General features: G+C 47.4%; 2 protein-coding genes across 15 annotated transcripts in view; one reads left to right on the top strand and one right to left on the bottom strand.

Annotated features, from left to right (window-relative positions):
• The window catches only part of abcc9 (ATP-binding cassette, sub-family C (CFTR/MRP), member 9), a 72,111-nt gene that overhangs the window by 14,157 nt on the left and 45,893 nt on the right, over positions 1 to 12,061 (top strand). The window lies entirely within an intron of this gene.
• Positions 2,333 to 9,783, bottom strand: cntn1b (contactin 1b). The gene is made up of 24 exons (XM_086021972.1): positions 9,629 to 9,783; positions 8,157 to 8,218; positions 8,046 to 8,081; positions 7,824 to 7,950; positions 7,480 to 7,661; positions 7,316 to 7,411; positions 7,031 to 7,243; positions 6,874 to 6,973; positions 6,471 to 6,655; positions 6,275 to 6,399; positions 6,029 to 6,146; positions 5,805 to 5,955; positions 5,609 to 5,736; positions 5,286 to 5,458; positions 5,031 to 5,154; positions 4,790 to 4,957; positions 4,414 to 4,563; positions 4,176 to 4,246; positions 3,856 to 4,108; positions 3,490 to 3,611; positions 3,241 to 3,430; positions 3,036 to 3,157; positions 2,736 to 2,892; positions 2,333 to 2,664 (listed from the first exon to the last, which is right to left on the bottom strand). Exons 2-24 carry the CDS (start codon positions 8,209 to 8,211, stop codon positions 2,588 to 2,590), a joined length of 3,123 nt encoding a protein of 1,040 aa, XP_085878098.1. The 5' UTR covers positions 8,212 to 8,218; positions 9,629 to 9,783; the 3' UTR covers positions 2,333 to 2,587.

Genomic DNA, 12,061 nt, shown 5'->3' with positions numbered 1-12,061 from the left:
AGTTTTGCTTAAACGCGTAAATAATTCACACAGCAGAACCTGAACATCTGGACTTCATGTAAACTGGTTTCTTAAAGTGAAGCAAACCAATTCTTTCAAGTTGTCCCAATGTAAATGATTACATGGGCTTTCTACTTCATGCAAATAAACCTTTCATATCTCCCCGAATGTTTTGACTACGTATAAAGCATTTGTGAAAGTTGGAGCAAACTCCATTTGAAGTTGTCTTAAAGATTGAAAGTTGTCATAATTTCGACGGAAATGAGAAATTTTCCTCGAAATGAGGAAAGCCGCATTTCCCAAAGTTGAGCGGCTGGCTGCCAGCATATCACTTTGCCTCGCGTGAAATATTCAGGAGCACGACCGCACGCTGACCTTCTCCGGCCCAGACATGCTAATGAGCTAATATGGCTAATTGCTAATAGCATCAGCCACGCAGGCGGGCATGTTAGCACTGTAGATACGTTAGCATTCGCGCTGAAACCGAGAGACAGCTAAAATCAGGGATGACGCATACTATCGGATTTAGAAAAAGGTTTGCAGATTGGTGCTTTTCTACACGTGTTCGTCTCTCACATCCAACCCGGCGCAAGCATGCTTGATCTGGTCGAGAAGCATTTCGTTGACGTCCTAATATAGAGCCACTAGCAGTAACCACGGCAACAAGTGCCCCACGCAGTGGGAGCCACAACTCGAGTCACCTTAAATTCTTCACACGGTTGCTGAACGATTTTCTATAAATGATTGATCTTTCGATTGTCCCGACTGTTGATGATCTCAGCCATTATTGATCCTGTCGTTTTTCTGACCGTCCGCTTATCAAGTGGCAGAAGAGAGGCCGACGTGCTCTATTTCAGATTCAGATGAACACAAAGGCTCCACACAGCGGATTTGGTGCAGGGTGACCCTGCAGGTCAACAGGATCAGATGGTTTGCGTTTTTACGGTGCTAATGAGGATTGTCAAGCAGTGGACATGCGGCCATTTTTAGCATTTATTTACAGTCCAATTTGCAGTCATGAGCCTGTCAGACAGGATTCGACTTCCTTAGCGGGCGGATTTTTTTTTTCTCCTTTTTGGGACATATGTCGTCATGGCAACCCTGCAATGTGACAGAGCTAGATCTGTCAGTGAAATAGCACCCGTATGCCGGAGACGTGCTCTAATGATGTGTGAAGCAATACGCGCAAGACGCGTCATTATGTACACTTCTGTGAACGACAATTATTATTTTTTCCGAAAGAAAGGGGAAGCATTGATTAAAAACAAAAAAACACATACAGTACGGTCTGTGTCCTTGCCTCCTTGGACTCATCATGCTCTCAAGTGTGCAATAGCACCATTGACAAATAAAAATACACAACACTGCTGCTGAAACCGCCTGATTTGGATGAGGACAGAATAGGACGGCTCCTCCTGCCGTGAGGCCAACCCGTGTCGCTCCGTCAGTAATAAATGACGGTGCGCTACCGTATGATATGATACACGGGACAACACATTAGGTACGCCGTTCCAAAGCCCGATTAGAGAAACTTTCTTCTTCTGTTTCCCCGCTTGAACGTTTAAGATCAAAATAAAGTAAATATGACAAACATAACCCAAGTAAACATAAAATGAAGTTTTTTTAACTGCGATGGGGAAAAAAAAATTGTTCCATGTTGTCTTTAGCCTCTTGCAGACTCGTTCAGTTTTGGTCTCCACCTGTTCCGTCGTGTGCAAATATGATATCGAATATGCATTATCGACGTGACTTTATGAACTCGCATACATACTCGCATCAGGGAAATGAATACAAACATTCCATATAATTCAACTTTTTCCACCAACAAATTGCACTTTTTTTTCCCAAAAATAACTTCAAATCATTCCACCTGATTCCATTTCATTCTATATTATTCCACATTTTCTCAATCAACATTCCCATGCAATAGTACTTTTCAGTGTTGTTCAAGGTACAATTTGGAACTCGCTTGTATTGTACACATGATTATGGAGCCATCTGCTGTTGAAAAATAGACATCACCTATCAGTTTGTGGGCTCAAGTCAATAGACACTGTCTACTAGTTGCTGCAGATATATTTTATATAATAGGTTTTTTTCTGTCTCATTACTATTTTGTATAGTGCTAAGATTACATGACATTTATAACCTGTAAATGACGAAAAAAATGTTGACCTGTGAAAAGAAATTCAGATTTATTTTTCATCCAATTGATCATTTAAGTAAAATGAGATAAGACAAAAATGGCGGTGTTTTTTATTTTGGCAATTTAAAAAGCATGAATGAAAAAGTGCTTTAAAAAAAAAAAATGTTGAATAAAACATGCCGGAGATTGGTGGAGCAGTATTTTAATAAGTAATGGACGTGCAAGTGGCATCTCGTCCTCTGCTCATCTACAAGCTATCCCAGTCACTATTTGGCAGATCTTTACATACAATCGAATTGCTTGCTATAGTGCTTCTCATAAATAATGACGGCTAGTGAGTTGACATTATACACCGACTCCAAGTCCAAAGAAGACGCGCGCCTTTTGTACGACGACCGACGTGAAGTGCGCAAGGGGGAAGTGGAATCTCTTGGCCTGACGCTACAATCCCACAATGCAGAGCGCCAGCAACAACGCAGAGGCGAGGCTCAGCGTGGGCGTGGTCATGGAGGCCTTACCTGAGGAGAAACGGAGCCGATGTGAAGCAGGGGGAAAGATTGAAATGGGTTGTCGTGACATGAAGTCTTACCCAGGAGTTTAATGGTCCTGACGGGACCGTCGCCTCCCTCGTAGCGCCCGCGGACCATAAGCTCGTAGTCGCCAAACTGTGGCATGGGGAAGTCCATGAAGTGCCAGCCTGTGACGTAGACCTTTCCGTAGATGTAGCCCGTCTTCCGGAACATGACCTGAGAAGCAGCCGGGATTACAAATCCAGGACGGCCAAAGAGTCCTGTGAGATTTCGAGTCCAGGTCCTGTCATACTTTGTTCCAAGTTCAAGGTTGGCCTAGCCCCGTTTTCAACACTTCTTTCTGGCTTGATTGACCTCACCTTGTAATAGAGCGGGAAGGAGACATTCCCAAACCAGTCGTACGAGATGTGATCCCACCACACGTACAGCCACTTTCCAGTCCAGGAGATGAAGCGCCACATCCTGGGCGGCTCCGCTGGCGCTGTGAAGAAAGACGGGACATTTAGGACCCAGAAATGCGATTTCCGGCCTACACGGCATCTCAGTGGTTGTCGCTAGTCTTACGTGGTCTTTTGGTGAACATCTCGCAGTGCTCGCCAGGCGGGCCGAGGCCTGCTCCGTTGAAAGCGCGGACTTCGATGAGATAATGCGAGTCGGGCAGCATGTTCTCCAACCTGGTATGGCTTGCCGTAGCGTTAACAAATATGCGATTGGCTCCTGGCTCCGTGTCGTCGTACTTTCGCCAGTATTTAACCTGTCGTGGAGCACGAGTCAGCGTGCGGGCACTTGTGAGGTATTTGGTCACGCGTCTACCTGGTAGCCCTCGATGTACTGCTGCAGGCCCGTTCCCGTGTCCACCACCGGGAGCCACCACACCAGAGCTTCAGTGGAGGACACTGGCCGAGCGTAGACGTCTGTTGGATTCTCTGTGGGTACTAAAGAACGCAGAAAGGCATTTAAGGGCACGCGGGAGGATTAGAAGACAATCCTTGGAAAAATGTCTCCCTGGCCCGTGTGGAGTCGCTGGACTCAAAAAGTGAGAAGCCAGCACTACATTTTTGAATCCGATCCACGTGTGGGGCTCCTCAAGGGTCAATCCTTGGCCCCCTTTTGTTCAGCCTGTACAGTTGGGTCAAATTCTTCAGAATGGCTCTGTGGCAACACCAGGGGTATCCTTACCTTCTCGTGGGTAGTAGATGACTTTGGTGAGGCTGTAGGGCCCGTCTCCCTTCACGTTGAAGGTCTTGATCTTCACTTGGAACTCCCGCACTTGGAAGTCCTCGTCGCCGGGGAGGAAGAAGGAGTCCTTGTGAACATAGCGCCTGGTTTCCGGGTCGGAGATGGTCTCGTACCACCAGTCGTACCCGTCGTGAGGCTTGAAGGCCACGATGTAGCCAAACTTCTTGCCGTAGAAATACCACGGCTGCACAGGCTGCGGGGAGGGCGAAGGTCGTGAGAGCTGTGCTAAAAGTCCATTTGCTAAAACGGGCTTCAATTACCGTCCACGTGATGATTATCTCGCCATCCCGACTGCCGTAGCCTTCCACGTCGGTGGGAGAGACCACCGGTGCTAGGAGGGAAGACATTTTTCTTTTTTTGCAATGAAATGTAATTCAAATGTCTGTTTTTCAACTATGAGTGTCAATTCCCTCAAAATGTGAATGCTGAGCGAGGTTGAGCAAAAACCCCCAGAGAAGGAACCGAAGAGTACTGAGCACGCATTTGGCGTCTGCTTACGTGCGTCCCAAGTTTTGATCTTGAGCGAGGGAATGCTGGCCTCTCCCGAGCCGTACTCGTTGGTGGCGATGATCCGGAACTGATACTCCATCCAGGGGTACAGGTCGGTGACGTCCGCCCGCTCCACGGTGCCGTCGAGCAAGGTCGGCGCTGAAAGATGCTCAAGTTAAAGCTAATCGGTGGAGCTTGGCATTCGGCTAGTTTCCCGTTTTTTTCCGACCAGATTTCATTTTTAAATGTTACTGCGGTTTGCTAAGCTTGGAAGGGACTGTATTCTTTGTGGATTACATAGGAAAGTAATATACTGCCACCTGGCGGCCAAGATGTGCATATATGATCCATCCTGGATTCAAATGTGCTGTTCGTTGATACGTACAGGTGCTGGCGTTCCTCCAGTCGTCCTCATGCAGAGACCAGTAGTGCCTGGTCTGAATGGTGTAGTAGAGAATGGGACTGTTGTGCTCGGCCCCTTTAGTCCACAGCAGCTTCACCCACGTGTCGCCGATGTCCTCCACGCGGATTACGCCGGGAGGCCCCGGGACACCTACAACAGACACGTGCATCGGCTTGCCTTGCCTTTCTCTTATACGCTCGGGATCAAAAGAAAGCGGACCGACCGACGACTTTTAGGTCGGCGTACGCCGTGTCGCTGTCCACCACCGTCTGAGCCGTGCACGTGTAGCGGCCCTCGTGCCAGATCTGCGTGTTCTTGACGCGCAGGTTCCCGCTGCCTTCCTGGCTCTTCGGCAGCAGACGCAGAGAGGCGAGGGTGTTACTACGCTATCGTCATCTATTTAGTTTTATTATTATCTATCTATCTTATTATCTTTTCTTAGTTTTCAGTAGAAATAAGGCTGCAATCCAGACGCTACCATGACGCGCTCAAAGTGTTTCCACTCGGCGTCAAAGTCGATGACCCGGAAGTCGATGGCCCAGATGAAGGCGATATCCAGCATGGGGTCGTAGGAGGCCGAGCAGGCCAGGACCACCTCGTCGCCCACCTTCACCTCCGTGTCTTCGGGAGCCACCGTGATGCCGGTCGCCTCTGCGCAACAGCGGCCCAGGAGGAGGGAAAAAGAACTCTCACAAAACCGTCGGACACAAATAATCTCCTAATACGTTCAAATGTCTATTTTTACTTTTATGATGATTGTGCTTGGAATGCATTTTCATCCATCTATCTGTCATGACTGACCCGTGATGGTGAGATAACCGGAGCTGTTGGCCTTCCCTCTGTCGTTGTCAGCAAAGCACGTGTAGAAACCTTCGTCGTTTTTCGTGGCATTGAGGATCTCCAGAGTGCCGTCAAACATGACGGAGATGCTGCACACAGCAAAGTCCGAGGTCAGCGCGGATGAGACGATCGGAAGCGGCGAGCGTCCGCCACCGACCGTGAACTGTTGAAGAGCAGCTCTTTGCCCTTGGTCCACGTGAAACGAGGCCTGGGGGCCGCTCGGGGTTTACACTCGATCAACACGCGGCCGTCTCGGGCGCCGAGGAGCTGCTTCTTCAGGGGATTGAACTCAAATGTTGGCGCGCAGGCTGAGGGGAGCACGCTTGAAGGTCAGCGGACTGCGGGTAGAAAGACGCCACACACACTTTTGTCTGGGCTCACCGATCACTCGCAGCTCGGCGTTGGCGTATTTGATGCCCCAGTAGTTCTCTGCTATGCACTGGTACATCCCGGAGTCGCCAAATGTCAGGCTGGAAAACTTGAGCTCACCTTTTCCTGACTGGCCAAAAGCACAAAGATGCAGGTCACATTTTTTTGTTGAAAAAGGAATCCAGCATCTCTCACACACAGAGCAAGAAATGAGTGGACTGTATACAGTGCACTCATGTCTTTCTTTCTGATGCTAACCATGTAGCCGTCTTTGTACCAGCGGATGAAGGGGAAAGGCTTCCCCGATGCGACACAGCGCATGGTGTGCTCGGAGCCAATGTCCATCTGGGTGTTGTTGATGGTCTCGGCCCACTCGGGAGCCGCTGGACAACAAAGGGGGCTTGGGTTGAAAACCTCCCGCCGCAGCGCAGCCACGGGGGCGTCGGACACTCACACTCCACGTAGAGCCAGGCCTTGTGCCAGTCCTTCCCTTTGGTGTTGATGGCCTCGCACTCGTAGCCGCCCACGTCTTCGTACTGGATGTTGTAGAGGTGCAGCACCGCGCCCGATTCGCTGATCTCGTGGTTGGCCGGCAAGTCTGTGGCGTCCACTTTTCTCCATACGATGTGAGGGATGGGACTGCGGAGGAAAAAAAAAAAAAGGTTTGTTCTACCACACTGGAGCAAACCGGTTTGGATGCTTCGAGGCAATGCCGAGGGATCGTTGACTCCTCGTTGCTTCTCCGGCCGTGATTTTGAATTTGTTGTTGTTAGTGTGGGAAAAAGTCACGTATTTCGCAACCAAAAGGTGCCAGAAGCAGTTTGAAATGATGGACGATAAGTGTCAATCAAACGTACTTCCCCAGAGCAAAGCATTCCAGAGTGATGTTGGAGGCTAGCAGGGCTGTCGTGTCCGCAAACTTCACCCTGATGTCTGCTGGGTATTTCCTCTCTTCACCTGAAGCACAAAAAGTGTGTCCGTCAGCATGTAGGGTGATGTTTTGTTACGACTCACCATCGTCTGGCGGCAACGGGATGAGGGGGATGAACTTGGAGAAGACGCTTTTCCCCAGGACGGGGCTGGAGACGAAGCACGAGTAGTTGCCGGCGTCCTGAGCCTCCACCTTGGAGATGTACAGGTTGCCGGTCCTCTGCGAGACAAAACGGCGGCGGTCCATGTTGAGGAAGACTGGGAACTCGTTGAAGATCCAGCGGTAAGACACCTCCTCTGAAGGAAGAAGAGAACGTTTGGCGCGTCAGCCCAGTGGTGGAGCAGGTCGTGAGGCCGTTGGATACGCACCTGGCCACGCTTTGGGAGGGGCACACAGCAGAACCGCCCCCTGGCCTTCTTTTACAGTGACCGGCTCTCTCTCCTCTTGAGGAAACTCCTCCAGAACTTCAAGACAGAAAACGTCCGCTCCTTTAATCATGGGGAAATCTTTCTTTGGCTTAGTCTGTCCTCACATCCAAACTTGACGCGGGCCTCCTTGCTGATGACCGTGCCGTAGATGTTATGGGCCACGCAGATGTACGTGCCGGCGTGCTTCTTCTGCCTCGGGTTGCTGATGACCAAGTTTCCCCCCACCAGGCTGTAGTGCTCGTCCGGCTGCTCCATCAGCTTGATCTCCCAGTTGTCACGGCGCCACCTAGCAGGCGGACACTACATTAGGTGTGCGTGAGTCATCCATCCAACCGTTTCCTATAGTGCTTGTCCTCATTAAGGCGAGCAGACATGCTAACCACCATTCGCTAATCGGGACAAAAAAGTATTTAATTTGCATTCGAGCACACAGACACCGTTGGATTACCTGTATGAGGCTGGCGGGTTGGCCCGGGCCCTGCAGTTCATGGAGATCCTCCCATCGGGGGAGTCCTCCGTATAGACCACATCCACTGGCTCCTCCTCGAAGATGGGCCCGTAGCCGGTAGCTTCCTCTAAATGTTTCGCAGGTAACAGCCACCATGACGGATATGCAAAAGTAATGATGAGGAAAGGATTTAAAACAAACAAACAAAAAAAAAAAACTCACCCCCAAATATCCTGGGCTCGCCAAACAGGATCGCCACTGAGAAGAGGAGACGCCACAGTGTTACGGGGGAATAAATGACCACATCGCTTTCATCCAATCATATGTACTTACACGTGATGGGGGCCGAGGAGACGAGGGCCAGCAGAAAAAAGGCTGCGGAAGCCATCCGAACCCTGACACAAACAAAACGAGTGTGCTTTGTGTTAAGAAATCAACAAGACGGCACTATCAAATGAGTCATCTGTTGCATCGCAAATGACTCCCCACTCACAACTGACAGTGGGTGTGCCGAGGGTTAAGTCAGATAAAGCTTTCCTGTGAACTTTGTGGCTGCTGTTGCTGTTATGGAGAAAAAAGTCAAAGACTTGAGTTGTGATGGGCGTAACCCAAAGTGTTTCGTCGGTGCTTTCCTTGCTTCTGGAGGTGCATAGTGCTGCTATGGGGGACACGTTTGTTTACAACTGAATTGATCGTAGTTACAGGATTGTTACCTCCTGACTATTTTTGATATACTCCTTGTTTTATTTTCGTTTTATGCTGTGGCCGTTTTAAGAATAATTTGAATTGCAGTCGTTGCAGTAGCCTGTCTTTTTTTTTTTTTAGGAATGTCTTTGTGACTGTCATAAATTGTTACTGCACTTCATGCTCTACGTGTTGACTTGAGATTTGACAAGGTTCTATTGTGTGAGTGCGACTATTGTTAAAGTGCATTTACCTCAAGATATGATGAGACTGACTCATTTCAGCCTTTATCGTGAACTCCTATTGATATCGTCGCCTTACCTTTTTACTAGCAGTTTGTTGTATATTTGTAAATGCAGATCATTGTCCGCCACAAGCATACTCCCTGTCCCACATCTGGTGAATTTGGATCTGGTCACTTTAGGTGTGCCTAATAATGCGTGCGGTGGAGTGCACGACATTTAGGGACTATTTATCCTCGCACACTGTGGTCACGTGACGCTCTTGCGCCGCAAAGCTGCCGGATAGCAGTACGCAGTGAGTGCAGCGATGACTCAACAGAAACAACTTCCATCCCGCTGCAGACGTCCCAAAAGCGGGATGCAATTTGCAATGCGCTGCGACGCCATTCAAAATACAGCTTGCACATATGACATGTGCTGCTTTACTCGCCCTGTAATCCGGTCACAGATCCTCTTTGGGACAGAGCAGAGCAAATTTAGGTCACCGAATGAATTAAAAAAAAAAAAAAAAAGATGATGACATCCGACCTATAGGATGAGTAATCCCTTTTGTGCTTTCAATGTCATGTTGTTTTTGCGACACAAATACAATAACTGCAAAATGCTAATCACGCATTCTAAGTTATTCATTTATCTGCACTTTTCTCCCAGTCTGTGTACATGCAAAACATTTTTTTGGGGGGGGGGGGTCGCAGTGCACCTCCCTAAAAATAGACCCCCCCCCCCTAAAAAAGAGGAAGAAAGTGCGCACCTCGCTGACGCCTGCACTAGCTGCTCTGCATTGCGGTAATCCGGTCCCGCACCAGCTCCACTTCCACACTGACCTCACCCCACAAAACGCTAAAATCACAATCACGCACGCAAAAACAGCCGTCTTACCTTTTGTTTAGTCTTTTACTTAACGATGTGTATGAAATGTGAATGCTTCTTTGGGCCTGGCACACCTGCACCCGAAACGCATCGTCCCGCACACACACACACACACAAGCCCGTCCAGACCTGACGGAACTTTTCGATTGGAGTAGAGGGCGAGGGGTGACACGTGACCGCAGCTGGCCAATCGGAAAGCAGGGATGGGAGGGATGCTGAGGAGCATAGCAGACAGATGAGCTGAAACAGCACCTGCATGAAAATCCAATTTGTTATTCATCTCGACATGGAGGCATGGAATTATATTTTACAGACACATTGCTAGGCTACATAAAAAAAAAAGAATCATTATCTTTGAAAAGACAGACATTGATACTGCTGTGTGTGTGTGTGTAAGAGGGTTAGACTCAGGGGTTTATCTAATCTCATGAGAGCATTTGTCATTTCAATCAAATATGTGGAAAAAGAAAAAAAAATTCACTGTGCCTCCATTTTGAATTTCTTCAAAATGGCATCATTTTGATTGAAGATAACAGCACACAAAACAATATTTGTTTGCGTGGCCCGACACTTAATGAGGCCTGTTTTTTCTTTCTAGCGATTACATTAAAATGACAAATGGTCTCGTTAGAAATTCCAAATTTTTGCCAAAACGGGACGGGCTAAAGTCACATATAAAATTAGCGACTTTGCCAAAAGGTGTCCCGAATATTCTGGTTATACATTACAAACACCTCAAGTACAATTGACGTCCACAAATAAAAGAAAATGTGAAATTTCCTGGTGTATCTAATGAAGTGGCAGGTTGAGGAAACAATTTGAAATCTTGAAGCCAACATTTATTATACGTTTCCTCCAGTTTTAACTTCATTTAAAATGCAAAATATTTGTTTGTGGTGTTATATCGAAGGGCAAACCGTTGAACAGCCTCGCTCTCATGCTTCTCACGTGTAATCGCAGAACAGTCGTCATATCGCCGGAGCCGGTAAATGAGCGTTTTACAAACGTCGAAATGTGTCAAGTCGGCATTTGCGCCGCTGCAGTTTTGCTTGGAACGTCAAAATGGCGCTGAAGACTGTTGACAGAGATTCCACGTGGGTCGATTTTGTCCATTGAACTTGATCCTGTGAATGCGTGTGCATTTAATAGATTTTAAAAAAAAAACAAGACGGGTGTCACCAGAGCTCGGCTACAAGCAAAATAATCTCATTTGGGAGCTTGTGAGTTCACTTTAAGAAGAATAAAGAAAAAATTCACAGCAAATAAAAACTGTAAATAGTCCCGCGTCACACTAGCCTAAATGCAGCTCTGTTGTTTTTTTCCACACTCAGGTCAAACCAGTTATTTACAAAATAAAAACACACGGAAAGCTGACATGACCCAAAAACTTGATGCAAGTTATGATAAACGACAAAGCGGTAGGGGGGCGGGCAAAAATGACAACAAATCTTGGTTTGAGAGTCGGGTGACGAGCAGACGCACCAGTGTCAACTACTACTTTCCTTTTCCACATTCATGAGCAACATTTCCCCTTTCCACCATTGTAACTCCTTCTAAGTGCTATTATTAGGAAAAAGCTTTGACCTTGCACTTGACATTCCACATTTGTATACTTCGTAGTGATGGATAAATGTACGTCACCGGTCAAAACATTAGGTACACCTGCACAATCAAATATTTAAAGACACGGTAAAGTGAATTCAAAATACGTACGTGAAAAGACTGCGAACAACGTAGCACTGAATTGTAGAGCTGGAGCGTGAAAACTCAAACATGTCGTCGCAGATCGTCAAAGTGGAATTTGGTTGACAGATGAGTGGGGCGTGGTTTGAGCGCATTTGGCAGAGAGCGGAGAGAACGGCTTTAAAGCCACCATTTTGTCAGCCTCATTTTATAGATTTGGCAAAGACATTTGTTTTCACTTTACAGGGACTTTAAGAAATTGCAGCAGCTGTACTAAATGTCAGTTGTTGTTTTTTACATTTTTATTTGGCGGTGCGTCGTGAGATTTTCTAATCTAAAATATGTGCCTTGACTAAATTAAGGTCGTGAAACTGATCTAATGAGAGCCAATTCATCCAAAAAATCTTTGTTATATTGTGCACAATGCTGTGGCTGGTGAGCGCTTCCCCCTCCCAATCCTCAAGTTTTTCATCCCTCCAAATACACAGCCTAGAACCGAGGAGGAAACGTCTCCAGTTTGACAAATGTGCCGTGTTAAATGAGAAAGGTCTATTCTTAGAAATAGAGACATTCATTACTGTATATTGAATGCTAGTATGCTCTGCTGCACTGCCCTCTACTGGAAGGGATGAGAATGATTCATGTTTGAATGAAGTCTCTGTTGCCACCTGCTGAGACAAAATGACAAACAATTGACTAGTAAATGTCAGGGCACATATAAACAATGGACCGGTCGCCAATTGAGGTCATGGCATGTAT

The sequence above is a fragment of the Filicampus tigris genome, chromosome 22 (genome assembly GCF_054856515.1).
Source record: "Filicampus tigris isolate MCC_2025a chromosome 22, RoL_Ftig_1.0, whole genome shotgun sequence".
Classification (NCBI taxonomy): domain Eukaryota; kingdom Metazoa; phylum Chordata; class Actinopteri; order Syngnathiformes; family Syngnathidae; genus Filicampus; species Filicampus tigris.
The sequence above is the reverse complement of the archived record's forward strand: the minus strand, read 5'-3'. Positions and strand labels throughout refer to the sequence as shown.